This window comes from Kryptolebias marmoratus, linkage group LG9 (assembly GCF_001649575.2).
Source record: "Kryptolebias marmoratus isolate JLee-2015 linkage group LG9, ASM164957v2, whole genome shotgun sequence".
Taxonomy (NCBI): Eukaryota; Metazoa; Chordata; class Actinopteri; order Cyprinodontiformes; family Rivulidae; genus Kryptolebias; species Kryptolebias marmoratus.
In genome coordinates this window covers 29,593,525-29,608,890 of record NC_051438.1, presented here as the reverse complement: position 1 = coordinate 29,608,890, position 15,366 = coordinate 29,593,525, and the positions used below count along the sequence as shown (strand labels likewise).

The window sequence follows — 15,366 nt, the reverse complement described above, 5'->3', positions numbered from 1 at the left end:
AACAGGGCCGGGTTTAGAGCTCCAACAGAACCGGGTTTAGAGCTCCAACAGGACCAGGTTTAGAGCTCCAACAGGACCGGGTTTAGAGCTCCAACAGGACTGGGTTTAGAGCTCCAACAGGACCGGGTTTAGAGCTCCAACAGGACCTCTTCCTTCTTCCATTGAAGTCTATGGGGGGATTATGGAAATTGCATCAACGTCGTACAATATTCTGCCACTAAAAGTCAGAGCTGTTTCTGATCGAGATGCTGTTTTGATGTTTTGATGTTTTTTTTGTTTTTGTGGGAGGAGCACTGAGACAGATTTCGTGATGGAAACAGAAGAATAACAAACAAACAGTAATAACAGTGCTTTGATTCTTATAACCGGCAAATTAATTCATGAGAATCAGTAACTCTCCTTTTTGAAGCTGTAATCTACTAACACAACACAAAATCACAGTTTCTGATCTGATTTGTGTTTTTTTTTTCAAGTAGTGGAGTTTCTCCTGCTGCTCATCAAGCTCAGGGACTACATTTCCCATGAGCCTCCTCTGCAGAGGTGGATTCAGTCGGTTCTGTCCTTCTGTCTGCAGGTCATTTTCCCAACAAGGCGATGCCGTCGGCTGGAACGCTGCCCTGGCTGCAGGGAATCCTCTGCAACGCCCACAACCCCTGCTTCAAGAACACCACGCCGGGAGAGTCTCCGGGTGTCGTGGGAAACTTCAACGACTCCATGTGAGTCCAGGTCCACCTGGGTCCACCTGGGTCCACCTGGGTTTCCTGTTCTGTTCTGAGTCCGGGTCCACCTGGGTCCACCTGGGTCCACCTGGGCCCACCTGGGTTTCCTGTTCTGTTCTGAGTCCGGGTCCACCTGGGTCCACCTGGGTCCACCTGGGTCCACCTGGGCCCACCTGGGTTTCCTGTTCTGCTCGAGTCCGGGCCCACCTTTGTGACATAGAACCTAAAGATTCAGTTCCAGACTTGGTTCTGTTCTGTTCTGTTGAGCCTTTTTCTGTCTGTCTGAGGTCAGAGGTCAGAGCTGAACGCAGTTAGTGGACCCGCTCCGGGTTCGGTTCTCCTCCTGGCCTCTGAACGCTGGTCTTTGTGTTTGGTTTTCAGAATTTCTCGCCTGTTTTCGGACGTGAAGAAGATCCTGCTGTACAGTCAGAACGATAAGAACCTGGAGGGCTTCAAGGAGCTGGCCTGGGCCCTGGACACGCTGCAGAGCAGCCGCTCAGGTAGGACCGCAGCGGCACCTTACAGAACTGGGTCAAAGCCGGGTTTCAGGGAGCTGCAGCGAGTCTCTGCAGAAACCTTTCAGCCTCATTAAGCAAAAAGAATTTGGTTCTTTTGATGCTTCTGACCCGGTGTGGGGGCGAGTTTGTTTTTTCCACCTGCTCCAACCTGCCTGCCCCCTCCCTGACGGATCCTCAGAACCTTTATCCTGTCTGAGCCAAGGAGTGGCACCGGGTGGGTACCTGCTAATCAGTCAGGGTCCCAGAACCAAGGAGAACCAGAACCACAGAGTTTCAAACCCAGAGAGACCCAGATGCAGGTCCAGGAGGGATGTTTTTATTGATTTATTAAAGTAAAATTGTTCCGGTAAATAAATAAACACAAAGTTTAGAAGTAAGAATTTAAATCATTTATCAGGCAGCAGCAGCTGAACCCAGAAAGGACCGACCGTCCAGCAGAACCAGAACCTGCCTGCGGTTCTGTAGGCTATGTGGAGGTTCGGAGTCTGTAGTGTTTTTTATTTCTGTGGCGTTTTCGTTTCAGCCGCCTCTGACTGAAGCAGGGGGGGGACTCTGATTGGACAGACTCTAGGCTCCGCCCCTGCAGGTGGCGGTCAGCGTGCGGTCTATGTCAGCGTCGCGCTGAGCGTCACAGAGTTCAAACAGCTGAGTCTACATCAGAACTGGATCAGGTCCGGTCAGGTTCTGATGATTTCAGTCGATGTGAGTCTGACTCTGACGGGGACTTCGGGGACAGTAGGTAGAACCTGTCCAAGATGTCCAAGATGTCCAGAGCCAGGTTGGACTCTTGGTTCCGGACTCTGATCGAGCAGACAGCTCGCTCAGCTGGAGCTCATTTAACCAATCACATCACTGGGAGCTGCTGATGTCAGACAGTTGGACCCGTCCTCTGACCCGTCACTAACCGTCCACTCTCACAGGAAGCTTTCTGTCCCTGTGAGGTCCCCGTTCGTCCACTTGTCCTTACTTCTGTCTCGATCAGAGACTCGTGTCCTTGGTGCCGGCACCTGGACACTTCGCCCGTACTTCACAGGAAGTCCGATGTGTTCCTCAAACCTCCGAGAACTAAAGCAACAGAATGAAAAACAGAACCTTCAGAACGTCACAGGAAGACAGAAGAACTTCTTCTGTTTATTTAAATGATGTTTTGTCCTCCGGCTGCTGAGGTTTCTGATCAGACCTGAAACCGTGAGGACATCCAGACTTTCAGTTCTGCGTTCTCTGGAGTCGGGATGAAACGCTCGGCCGCCTGTTCAGACCTGCAGAAGAAGAAAGCAGCGAGCAGAGGTGGGCGTGTGAGCGGGGCTTCCTTCACAGAGAGTGGAAATTTTACAGGCGTGCGACGACATGCAGCGCTGAAGAAGAGCTTTGAATTTTAAACTCAAAACCGAACATTTTGACGCCCAAATAAAGTCAACACTTCCTGTCTGATGTAAAAGTGACATCCTAAACGTCACTCCTAGAAACTGATTCAGATTTTTATCTCCTGATTTATTTATTTTAAATAATGAGAGGGTTTTTTACGCCCTGAGCTCTGTCTGCAAGGTTTCACACCGGTTTGAAAAGAAAACATTTCATCAGCTAACCCTGACTGAAGGTGTGTGTGTGTGTGGGAGGGGTACATGTCCCCTGTCCTCTGTGGGGACAGTATGTCCACAGTTGGAGCACAAAAGCGTAGGATTTACAGGAGTTAGGTGGCGTCAGGTTTCTCTGAGCCGCTGTTTGTCTGTTTTTCCTCCCACAGGCTTCAAGTTGAAGCATTTCCTGCAGGACAATGAGACTCTGTCGAGCTTTCTGCTGAGGAACGCCTCTCTGCGCCCGCACACCGTCCAGCAGATCACTGAGGCCAACGTCAACCTGGAGAAGGTGAGGAGGCGCTCTGCACGTGAGCTGATCTGTGTCCAAACAAAAACTGTGTCAGAAATGGAAGAATAATAAACCGACAGAATCTGTATTTTTACATCTTTAATAAAAATCTGAGCTGACAGAAAAGACAGAATGTGAAAAAGAGAACAAACGTTTGAGATGACCGTCTCTGGTTTGTGCCTCAGGTTCTCCTCAGAGGTTTGGGGGTCCACCTGAAGGACATGTGTCCCTGGAACGGTGGGAACCAGAATCTGTCGGACTTTGTGACCATCTTGGACCAGCAGGTGCTCTCAGAGGTGCAGCTCATCATCTGTGAGGCGGAGCCTGAGTGGCTCGACCACGCTGAGGAGAACTTCATGAGCAACCTGGACTTCTTCAAACCGATCCGGGTAAAGACGGACCTTCTGTCGCCAGCAGAGGAGACTGTTTAGATGATGTGCAGAACCATTCAGACCGCAGTGAGTCCAATCAGATCCAGTCAGAACTGGATCTGATTGGACCTACTGGATAGTTTTGGAGCCCTGAGTTCTGTCTGGCAGGCGCCGCTAACATAGCGTAGAACATAATAAGTTTTGTTCTGTCGAAGAGGGCGTCTCCTCCTCCTCCGTGCACGGCTCTCAGGTGTCACGGTGCAGGTGAGTTCAGTGTGTTAACGTGCGTGGGAGGAGGCGTGCTGCTGCCTGCCCCAGCTTTTTGCTGACTCGGTTTTTGTAGCCTGGAGACCAGTTTTAAACGGTTTCAATGAGGCGCGGCGTCACAGAGGCCTCGGCCGCCTTTGTGTCCTGAAATCTACGAGCTGCTTGCGGGCAGGTTTCCACAGCAGCACAGGAAACACAGAGAGGCTGGGCATGGTCAGCTGAGGAGCAGCAGCTGAGTGTTCCCATGTGTTCTGGTTCTGATCCAGAATCATGGCAAAGAGGGTCACCAGGAGAAGAGAGTTCACCTCAGGAGGTCTGAAAAACTCAACATGTCGTCCTTAGCTGCATAAAAATTACTGATGGAGACAAGAGTCTGCAGGTTAGAAACTCTTATAAAAAATCCAGATGTTAGAAGATAAAACTGAGCTGAACGTCTCATCAGGACCGATGTTCAAGATGTCCAGAAAACACAATGAAATGTTGAAAAACCAGGTCTGAGCCCAGACCTGAGCTGGGTCAGGACTCAGACAGACCCTCCTGACTGAACAGAGTGTTTGTCTTTCAGAGGGACGTCCGGTCGGACCCAGAGGCCGTCCAGCAGGTCGCCAGGGCCACCAACAACCTTCTGGACAGTCTGGGTTCCCTGGCTGTGGAGGTAAGACCCTTCCTGATGTTCTCCAACAGGTTTTCTTTGTTAAATGAAGAAGAACGGTTTCCTGCAGCCTGAAAGACGTGTCTTTGAGAGGAGAGACTCTCAGTCAGTCCTTGTCCCTGGCCCCGCTCGGGGGCCACTGGGTTTACTTGGCAGCTCTCAGAGTCCCTGATGGTCTTTGTGTTCAGATAAAAGCTGCAGCTGAACAAAGACCTGAAGGCTTCAGAACAACAAACACTCAGCGTCCGTCCTGGTCCTGCTGAGACGCTGCAGGTCTGCTTGAGCCAGTCAGAGACTCCAACACACTCTTCACACTGCAGCTCTTAAAGCTCAAGTTTAATTTGTTGCTCAGATCCGATGTTTTGTTGCGTGGTCGCTCATATTATAAATTAAATGTGTCGGCATCGGTCTACGGTCCTGAAACGACTCGCAGAAGACGTGATGTCACACGCTTTACGGCGAATTAAAGTAAAATAAATATGGATGCTGCACTCAGAGCCAACATAATTATTTTGTGCCATGCTTTTATCCGGTGTTTGCATTTGATCACTTCCTGCCTGCTCCGGCGCAGATTTAAACTTTTGTACTGAAAGCAGGAACAAAGTTATGCTGGTATCAATCTGACACCATCGTTGGTATCATCTGTGGGTGTAGATTCATCCAGGACATGGCAACTCTCAAAACAGACAAAGCAGCTGGACTTTCATTCTGTAGCTGAAGACGTTCCAGGATTTAAACTGCATGAAGCTGGTCTCTATAGACTGCTGCTCACCCTCCTCCTTCAGTGAGGTAATGTCACATGACCATTCAGGCTGATCTCTGATATGGATCTGATTTATTGCAACATATGAAAGTGAAAAGTTGGATTTGTCACATCCAGACTGTCATAAAAAAAATCAGATATGAGTCACATATGAGCAAAAATAAATCTGATTTGCCTGCAGCGTGAACGTAGCCTGAAGGACAAACACTGAGAGACACAGAGACGCCAAAAGACACTAAGGGACAGAGAGTGAGATTGGAGTCCTCAGTTCCTGTTTGTGAACACAGGTACCACGGTCCAAATGAAAGGCATCAGGATCTGATTGGTTCTGGTTCCAAATCGTTTTTCATTCTGAAGGAAACTGATGTTTTGCTCAAAGTTTGAACGTCCTTAGATAAACTCGGATGCTGTGACTCAGAACCATCATTTATCAGTGTCTGGGTTCTGGGGTACATGGTCCTGACCTGGGTTCTGCTGCATGTGAACCTTCGTTTCTGCTGATCTGAGGTCAGAGTGAAGCAGAGACGTTGTTTCCCTGAGTGGACGAGTGGAGCTGGACTGGGATCAGGGTTCGAGCCTCTGTGTTTACAGGCTGAGAGCAGAGAGATAATCAGAGGAAAGTTGAGTCAGACTGTTGTTTTTCACCCCGGGGTTATCACACACACACACACGGTAACGCTGGCAGGTTTAACGGGGAAACATGTGACTGTTTGTGTGCTCTGTGTTTCTGCTGAGTCGGCGTCAGAAACTATGACAACACTTCCTGTAATCCAGAGAGAAGTGCAGTCTTTGGTTTCTCTGCTCCTCGTTCTGACGTCATTGTTTGGTTTCAGAAAAGACAGCAGAACTACCTGCAGTTCATCAGCCAATCAGGAGGCTGAACCACAGGATGACTTCTTATTATTAGAATATCCCACCTGAAACTCACCTGTAGCTGCAGGTCCTGGTCCACCTGGTCTGGTCTCATCTTTGCTCAGAGAGACGTGACTCAGAGACAGTCAGCCTGATAAAATAGAAGATTGCTCCTTAAAACCAGTGACCTCTGCCACAGTTTCACTTCTGCTTCCTGATGAAGCTGACCTGCGGTAACCTCCTCATCCTCTCACACAATCTCAGTTCCCTCTCACACCAAAGCTCAAATGTTTTCTTCATCAGCTGATCCGAAAACTTTATGAAAGCGCCACAAACATCTCGTTATCGTCACAGGAACCAGATGAAAGTTTAATGAAATCGTGACTGGAGACAGATGGAAATGTTTTATGCTTCTACCTGTCTGAGCTCTTCATCATCCAGTCAAATGTTCCTGTTGGTCCCTGCAGAAGTTCTGTTACTGCAGTCGCACTTATTGTCACCTGTCCCCACCTGTCCTCACCTGTCCCCACCTGTCTCCTCCGTTTCTTTGGTCTCCAGTTGGCAGGGATGAAGAGCTGGGTGGATCTGAGGAACGAGATCCTCTTCCTGATGCAGAACGCCACCTCATCGCCCAGCGCCATGTACCAGGCGGTCTCCAGGATCGTGTGCGGTCACCCCGAAGGCGGCGGTCTTCAGATCAAGTCTCTGAACTGGTACGAGGACAGCAACTACAAGGCGCTGTTTGGGAACCACAACAGCAGCGAGGACGAGGCCTCAGCGCTCTACGACAACTCCTCCAGTGAGTGTACTGGTTCTACCGGGCCAAAGATTGGCCCGGCTGCAGCTCCTCCTGCCTGGTCAGGCCTTTAATCTGGTGTGTGTGTGTGTGTGTGTGTGTCGCAGCTCCATTCTGTAACAGCCTGGTGAGGAACATGGACTCAAACCCGATGTCCCGGATGATCTGGCAGGCTCTGAAGCCTCTTCTGCTGGGGAAGATCCTGTACACCCCCCACACCCCCGCCACTCAGAGGATCATCCACGAGGTATGACATCACTTCCTGTCTCAGCCATACCTAGAACCAGGAGAACTTCATCAATAAACAGATCAGACACTAATTTAATCAGTTAAATATGTTGTGTTAGATCAGCATCATTATGCAGGGTCACCATGGCGACAGGAATTCTCTCACCTGTATGTGTTTCTGTGGTGCGTTCAGGTGAACCGCACCTTCCAGGAGCTCGGTGTGTTCAGGGATCTGGGTGGCATGTGGGAGGAGATGAGACCCAAAGTCTGGGACTTCATGGAGAACAGCCAGCAGATGAACCTGATCAGGGTATACTGGCTCCGCCCACCACCTCACCTGTTCTGCTCCGCCTCTTCACATTTAGACTTTACTTTGTCCTGAATGGAAACAGATTCTCTCTTTTTATTTCATCTTCATGTACTCATTCTGTTCCTCCCTCGGCTCAGACGCTGCTGAAGAACAACATCACAGCCACGTTCTTCCACGCTCAGCTCGCCACCACTGATTGGACGGTGGCCGATGTGACAAACTTCTTGTCCAATCGTCCGTCAGAGCAGCTCGGCGGCGCCCTCACCTGGAAGGAGGTGTTTAACGAGACCGACCAGGCCATCATGAGCATCTCCCGCTTCATGGAGGTCAGTGTTCCTGCTACACAGCAGCTGATTGGACGGTTCTGTTTGTTTGTTTGTTTACCTCAAAGTGTTTTGGTTTTTGACACATGTTAGACACCTGATCTGTGTGTGTGTGTGTGTGTCAGTGTGTGAACCTGGACAAGCTGGAGCCGGTCTCCACTGAGGAGCGGCTCGTGAACCAGTCCATGCTGCTGCTGGAGGACAGGAAGTTCTGGGCGGGGATCGTGTTCCATAACATCACTCCGAACTCCACCGAACTCCCGGCAAAACTCGACTACAAGATCCGGATGGACATCGACAACGTGGAGCGGACCAACAAGATCAAAGACGCGTAAGCACACACACACACACACACACACACACACACACAGTGTCACAGTGTCTGACCTTCATCAGTCCCGTTAGAGTTAGAACCAGCTCAGAACCCAATCCTGGTCTGTTGGTTCTGGAGGATCCAGCTGTTCTGTTGTAACTTCTAGCTGAACATTCAGAACCGGTCCAGTCAGCCTCACTCAGTCGCTCAGGTGTTCATCTGGACACCCTTCTCTTTATCAGGTACTGGGACCCAGGTCCTCGTGCCGACCCGTTTGAGGACATGCGGTACATCTGGGGCGGGTTCCTGTACCTGCAGGACGTGATCGAGCAGGCCATCATCAGAGCGCTGACGGGCACCAGGGAGAAAACCGGAGTGTACATCCAGCAGATGCCGTACCCCTGCTACGTGGACGACATGTAAGACGGTGTCTCCGTTTACGAGCTCGTCCTCGTTCGCTCCGTCTCAAACGTCTTCGTCTCGTCTCTGTCGCAGCTTCCTGCGGGTGATGAGCCGCTCCATGCCTCTCTTCATGACGCTGGCCTGGATGTACTCGGTGTCCATCATCCTGAAGAGCGTGGTGTACGAGAAGGAGGCCCGGCTGAAGGAGACCATGAGGATTATGGGTCTGGATAACGGCATCCTGTGGTTCAGCTGGTTCATCAGCAGCCTGGTTCCTCTGCTGATCAGCGCCGGACTGCTGGTGCTGGTGCTCAAGGTGAGGAACACCTGTTTTTACTAAAACAGCTCAGGTCCATCAGGTCTGTTTTAAAGTTGAACATGAGGTTAGCCTTCTTGTAGGTTTGGAGAGGTCAGACCGTGGAATGCTCAGAAAAATGACAAAAAGAAAAACCAAGACCTCCATCTGAGGCTCTGCAGGCCTCAGCAAGTTAAATGTCGGGACAAGACAATTAGAAAAGGTTTGCTCAACACAAACACGTCATGTCAGTTGTTGAACACGGTGGTGGATGGCTGATGGTTTGGACTTGTTTTGCAGCCACAGGAGCTGGGCACTTTGCCCTCTGTGGAAAAATAATTGCCTTTCATTTGAAATCATGAGTTCAGTTTCACTCGCCACACCCAGGCCTCATTACTGCCAGACCTGTAGAATCAAGAAATCACTGAAACGGAGCCATTATCTGACAACGGTGGTGAACCTTCCCACAAAATGAGTCCAGGAGCGCATCGACGGCTCATCCAGGAGGTCCCAGAAGAACCCAGAACAATATCTAAAGTCCTGCAGGCCTCAGCTGGCTCAGTTCAGGACAGAGTTCAGGATTCAGGATTAAGAGACAGAGTTTCAAGTCCAAAAAACATCTTGAGGATCTCCAAGACTCCTGGGAACCAGAAGGTGTGTCCCCCAGTGTGTCAGACCCACAGTCAAACATGGTGGTGGTAGTGTGATGGTCTGGGGCTGCTTGGCTTCTTCAGGACCTGGACTTCTCTCTACCAGATAGTCCAGAAGGATGAATGTCCAGCCATCAGTTTGGGACCTTTAGCTCGAGCAGCTTTGGGTTCTGCAGCAGAACATCAGCGTTCCTCCACAGCCAGCTGGCACAAACACTTCATCACAGACATCAGGTTTAGGGAGAAGTTACCTTTTTCACACAGAGCCATGTTGGCTTAGGTAGTTTTTTTTTTCTTTAATGAATGAAATCATTTAAAAACTACACTTTGTATTTACTCAGGTTATCTGTCAAAGAAGCAAAAACAGAAGAAATCTGAAAGGAACAAATACTGAACGACAGAACGGCTGAAAAAGAAAAGAATCAAAGTCTTGCAACGGTTAGAGTCCAAACCTCAACCTGACTGAGATGTTGTGGTGGGACCTTAAAAGATCTGAGCAGAACCTGGTGTTCTCAGTCTAACCTGACATTGTTTCAGGTTTGTAATTTTGGTGTTGTCCTCTGCAGAAGGGAAATCTGCTGCCTTACAGTGACCCAGGCATCATCTTCCTCTTCCTGGGGTCCTACGCTGTGGTCACCATCATGCAGTGTTTCCTCATCAGCACCATGTTTGGTCGCGCCAACCTGGCTGCCGCCTGTGGAGGAATCATCTACTTCACCCTCTACCTGCCATACGTCCTCTGTGTCGCCTGGCAGGACTACATTGGCTACGGAGCCAAAGTCTTTGCTGTGAGCTCCCTCGCCTGTTCATGGCTTTGTTGTTTTAAAGCTGTGCAGTGATTGGCTGGAGTAAGTCACATGTCCTGTTGTCCTTCAGAGCCTGCTGTCTCCTGTGGCGTTTGGGTTTGGCTGTGAGTACTTTGCGCTGTTTGAGGAACAGGGAGTCGGTATCCAGTGGGAGAACCTGGTGTCGAGTCCCCTTCAGGAGGACGAGTTCAGCCTCCGCACCACCATCATCGTCATGTACTTTGACTCCTTCCTGTATGGAGTCCTCACCTGGTACATCGAAGCCGTGTTTCCAGGTGAGGTCTTTTCTCTAAAAGGTTTTTAAAGTTCTGGTCAGCAGGTAGCAGCAGGTAGCAGCAGGGAGACCTGACGGTTCTGTCTCGTTGATGTGATGTTTGTCGTCAGGTCAATACGGGATCCCTCGACCCTGGTACTTTCCCTTCACCAGGTCCTACTGGTTTGGAGATGACGGGAAGTCCAGTAAAGTCCCTCTGAACCGGAAAGGAAATGCTTCAGGTGAGAATGAACCAGTGAACCACAGGGTGACACATGAACACCCTCACAACATCTGCAGTTTGACAGCCAGGTGTTTGCACCTGTTCACAGCTGTGTGTGTGGAGGAGGAGCCAACGCACCTGGAGCCAGGAGTCTACATCGAGAATCTGGTGAAGGTCTACCGTCACGGTAAAAAGCTGGCCGTGGACGGACTGACGCTTGGATTCTACGAGGGACAGATCACGTCATTCCTGGGACACAATGGAGCCGGAAAAACCACCACAATGTGAGTCCAGGACCTGGGCTTCTTTTGTCCTTGTCTCTGTCCTTACCTGTCTCTGTCTTCACCTGTCTTCACCTGTCTTCACCTGTCTCTGTACCTGTCTCTGTCCCTGTACCTGTCTCTGTCTTCACCTGTCTCTGTACCTGTCTCTGTACCTGTCCCTTTTCTTCACCTGTCCCTGTACCTGTCTCTGTCTTCACCTGTCTCTGTCCCTGTACCTGTCTCTATCTTCAGCTGTCCCTGTACCTGTTAGAGTTCGTACAGTTACACATACAGGTGAAAACTGACTCAGGTGTAGGTGCAGATCCAGGTATAGACAGAACCGCAGATAATCGGGGATGCAGATCCAGGTACAGAACCAGACTCTTACCTGCTTCGTTCCCGCAGGTCCATCCTGACCGGCCTGTTCCCGCCCACCTCTGGCACCGCCTACATCCTGGGTAAAGACATCCGGTCGGAGCTGAGTGCCATCAGACAGAGTCTGGGTGTCTGTCCTCAGCACAACGTTCTCTTCAGCATGTGAGTCCTCTGTCTGTACTCACCTTCCAACACCTTCTTCCAGTTTGTCATGTGACCTTGTGTGTGTGGCCCCGCCTCCTGTAGGTTGACCGTAGAAGAGCACATCTGGTTCTACGCCCGGCTCAAAGGGCTGTCAGAAGAGCAGGTCAAAGGTGAGATCGAGCACATCCTGCAGGACACGGGGCTGCCGCACAAACGCAGGTCCAGGACCAGCACTCTGTCGGGGGGCATGCAGAGGAAGCTGTCGGTGGCTCTGGCCTTTGTTGGGGGATCAAAGGTGGTGATCCTGGATGAGCCCACAGCCGGCGTCGACCCGTACGCCCGCAGAGGGATCTGGGACCTGCTGCTGAAGTACAGACAGGGTGAGAGGTTTGTCTGGCTGCTCTTTGGTTTGTAGTCTTCAGTCAGATTTAACATCTGCTCTGCTCAGGTCGGACCATCATCCTGTCAACGCACCACATGGACGAGGCGGACATCCTGGGCGACCGCATTGCTATCATCTCCCACGGAAAGCTGTGCTGCGTGGGCTCCTCTCTGTACCTGAAGAACCAGCTGGGGACTGGCTACTACCTGACCCTGGTGAAGAAGGACCCGGAGCCATCACTCAGCTCCTGCAGGAACTCGTCCAGCACTGTGTCCTTCACCAAGAAGGTGTGAACCCCTCGGCCCGCTCTCACTGTGGCCACAGTCAGCGAGCACCTTTTTAGCTTTATTCTGAGTGTTTGCACTGTTTTCCTCAGTAGTTCTCCTCCTGCAGTTTTCCTGTAGTTGTTAGCTGTGTGCTGATGCCTTGATGTCTTTCAGGATGAGGAGAGCTCCTCGGTCAGCAGCAGCGATGCAGGACTCGGCAGCGAACATGAAAGTGAGGCAGCCACCATCGGTGAGCTCTCTGTTTCAGTGAAGCATTTGATTCATTCACCTTAAGGTGGGACTGATCCGTTTCCTGTGTCTCCATCCTCAGAGAACGGCCCAGCAGTGTCCATCTGCACCGCCACCAACCCCTTTGTCCCACCAGACACATCCCTGGTGTCGGCGCTGATCCTGAGGCACGTCCAAGCCGCCCGCCTGGTGGAGGACCAGGGGCACGAGCTGACCTATGTCCTGCCGTACAGCGCCGCTAAGGATGGAGCTTTCGTGGAGCTCTTTAAAGACCTGGACCTAAAGCTGCATGAACTTGGCATCTCCAGCTACGGGGTGTCTGACACCACACTGGAGGAGGTGCGGCACGTTTGAAACTATTGTTTAAAAACTGGTTCTTTTGGATTTCAGATAGCTTTTATTTGAGAATCTTCTGCAGATTTCTAATTGATGGAGGAATTATTTCATCAGATGCATCCCAGCAGCACAAACAAGTTTTTACTGTTTTACTGTTTTCTTAGATTTTCCTAAAAGTGGCTGAAGATAATGGAGTTGACACTGAAGTACCTTCAGGTGAGTAGGAAGTGCCACCTGACTGTGGAGTCCTTCAGAATAAGAGTCTGAGATCATGTGTCCATCTGTGTGTTCAGATGGAACCGTTCCTGTTCGGAGGAGGAGGAGGACTCACGCCTTCGGAGGAGGAGACCATCAGAGCTGCCTGAGACCGATACCTGAGGACGACAGTAACGAGTGCAACGACTCTGATGGAGACGCTGGTACACACTCACACATACACACACACACAGACCTATCTAAAGTACTGCACAATGCTGTGATACACTCAGGAAAGAAGAGTTCTTTGTAACGTTCTGAGACTCTAAGCAGGAGGCCATGTTTGATCATGTGACCTGTTTCCTGTCAGACTGCAGGGAGACGGACTGGCTGAACTGCACCGATGGTAAAGGCTCCTATCAGGTGAATGGGTGGAGCCTGAAAAGGCAGCAGTTTGTGGCACTGATGTGGAAACGCTTCCTGTACGCTCGCCGCTCCAGGAAGGGCTTCTTCGCTCAGGTGGGCTTTAATCTGTGGCATGTTTTTTTTTCTCATCCCTTTCCTGTGAGCGTTACCTGGACCTCAGAACTGTTTGTTCTTTCAGATTGTTCTCCCGGCCGTGTTCGTCTGCATCGCTCTCATCTTCAGCCTCATTGTGCCGCCTTTTGGAAAGTATCCCCGCCTGGAGCTGCAGCCGTGGATGTACGAGGACCAGGTCACCTTCATCAGGTACGCAGCAGTCCCACAGGTACGCAGAGTGGAGATCAGGTCTGCTTCCTGCTGTCTGACTGTGTCTGTCCCATCAGCGACGATGCTCCTGGAGACGCCAACATGCAGAAGTTACTAAATGCTCTGATGGACCCTCCTGGTTTCGGGACTCGCTGCATGGACGGATACTCTATTCCGTAAGAGCTCTTCCTCTCAGAAAGCCTCCTCAGCCTCGTCCCAACAATGCATCTTTACTTCTCATTTTGTTTGTTTGATTAGAGAGGCGCCCTGTACAATGGGTGACGAGGACTGGCACACCCCCAACGTCCCAGAGAGCGTCCAGCAGCTGTTCAGCTCCAGAAACTGGACCATGGAGAACCCGTCCCCTGACTGTTACTGCACCACAGGCGGCAAGAAGAGGATGCTGCCAGACTGTCCTGAAGGAGCCGGAGGTCTCCCCCCACCTGAGGTCAGAGTTCACCTGGGGGGAGTGGGGCACCATGAGCCGATATGCTGTAGTTCCTGATCAGTTTGGGTTGTTTTATATCTGATCTGAGTCGTCGAGATCATCTTCTGATGCTGAGTCTCAGACGATGGATTTGGACTCAGTTCAGTTCTGACTCCACACCACAAGTTTATTAAAGTTAATAAACCATTAGCTGCTGTTAGCCCTGTTTAAGCTGCAGTTAGCCCTGTTTTAGCTGCTGTTAGCCCTGTTTAAGCTGCAGTTAGCCCTGTTTTAGCTGCTGTTAGCCCTGTTTAAGCTGCAGTTAGCCCTGTTTTAGCTGCTGTTAGCCCTGTTTAAGCTGCAGTTAGCCCTGTTTTAGCTGCTGTTAGCCCTGTTTAAGCTGCAGTTAGCCCTGTTTTAGCTGCTGTTAGCCCTGTTTAAGCTGCAGTTAGCCCTGTTTTAGCTGCTGTTAGCCCTGTTTAAGCTGCAGTTAGCCCTGTTTTAGCTGCTGTTAGCCCTGTTTAAGCTGCAGTTAGCCCTGTTTTAGCTGCTGTTAGCCCTGTTTTATCTGCTGTGTCAGTGTTGTGTTAGGTAGGCATTGTTTGCACTAATAATGGGTGCAGCAGAGGGTTTTGTTTTGGCTCCAACAGTTTCTAAAGGTGACAGCAACCACAGCCGTGGACTCAGGTTCTGGTTCCAGCTCAGAACCCTCAGGCTTCCATTTATTGGTCCTTTCTTGGTTTAAACTGACTAGATGCTACATCAGTTCTGTTCTTAATGAATGAGATGCTTACAAACTTTTATTTGGTCTCTATCAGCCAATAATAAGAGACATTCCAAGATCTAGACCAAGAACTGGTTCTGATCCACTAAAAGTTGAGGCCTTCATCATATCAGCTGTTGTAGATACCAGATTTTTACATTATAATTCTCCTTTTTGTTAGAAAAACTTTCTCTATTTGAGCCTCAGTTTGAGTTAATTTAATAAAACCTGATGCTGCTGCCATCTAGTGGCACAATAACAGAACTTCATGTAGAAAGGGATGATGTAACAGAAAGAAATGTTCATATAGGAGCAAACTGTCAAACCATCATAATTGTCTCAGTAAAAATATTAAATAACAGTTGTTGTTATTATAAAACCTTCGACCGTCTACAGCAGCTCATGGTGGAATAAAGGAGCTTCAGATTTTCTGTCATTAACTCACCTGAACTCAGGAGATATTTGTTGGAGCTTCACAGCAGAGGTTTTCATTGTTTCACCATTTAACTGCTTCATAGTTTCACTGTTTCACTGCTTCACTGCTTCACTGCTTCACTGTTTCACTGCTTCACTGCTTCACTGTTTCACTGTTTCACTGTTTCACTGCTTCACTGTTTCACTGTTTCACTG

At 50.0% G+C, this 15,366-nt stretch overlaps 1 protein-coding gene across 3 annotated transcripts in view; it reads left to right on the top strand.

Moving 5' to 3' along the window:
• abca1b (ATP-binding cassette, sub-family A (ABC1), member 1B) overlaps positions 1–15,366 on the top strand; it is a 33,193-nt gene that overhangs the window by 9,091 nt on the left and 8,736 nt on the right. Inside the window, exons 3-29 of one of the 3 annotated variants that reach the window (XM_017438054.2) lie at positions 575–716; positions 1,101–1,219; positions 2,982–3,103; positions 3,289–3,492; positions 4,307–4,396; positions 6,567–6,807; positions 6,912–7,051; positions 7,226–7,342; positions 7,480–7,668; positions 7,791–7,996; positions 8,221–8,397; positions 8,474–8,696; positions 9,892–10,113; positions 10,202–10,406; positions 10,516–10,626; positions 10,717–10,891; positions 11,276–11,407; positions 11,492–11,769; positions 11,838–12,058; positions 12,212–12,287; positions 12,369–12,625; positions 12,787–12,838; positions 12,916–13,041; positions 13,188–13,336; positions 13,422–13,546; positions 13,624–13,722; positions 13,805–13,994. In XM_017438054.2, coding sequence (XP_017293543.1) covers positions 575–716; positions 1,101–1,219; positions 2,982–3,103; positions 3,289–3,492; positions 4,307–4,396; positions 6,567–6,807; positions 6,912–7,051; positions 7,226–7,342; positions 7,480–7,668; positions 7,791–7,996; positions 8,221–8,397; positions 8,474–8,696; positions 9,892–10,113; positions 10,202–10,406; positions 10,516–10,626; positions 10,717–10,891; positions 11,276–11,407; positions 11,492–11,769; positions 11,838–12,058; positions 12,212–12,287; positions 12,369–12,625; positions 12,787–12,838; positions 12,916–13,041; positions 13,188–13,336; positions 13,422–13,546; positions 13,624–13,722; positions 13,805–13,994 — 4,388 coding nt within the window. Of the gene's footprint in view, positions 1–574; positions 717–1,100; positions 1,220–2,981; positions 3,104–3,288; positions 3,493–4,306; positions 4,397–6,566; positions 6,808–6,911; positions 7,052–7,225; positions 7,343–7,479; positions 7,669–7,790; positions 7,997–8,220; positions 8,398–8,473; positions 8,697–9,891; positions 10,114–10,201; positions 10,407–10,515; positions 10,892–11,275; positions 11,408–11,491; positions 11,770–11,837; positions 12,059–12,211; positions 12,288–12,368; positions 12,626–12,786; positions 12,839–12,915; positions 13,042–13,187; positions 13,337–13,421; positions 13,547–13,623; positions 13,723–13,804; positions 13,995–15,366 lie in introns of all 3 variants that reach the window. The other 2 variants (XM_025011084.2, XM_025011083.2) reach the window with 2 other exon arrangements.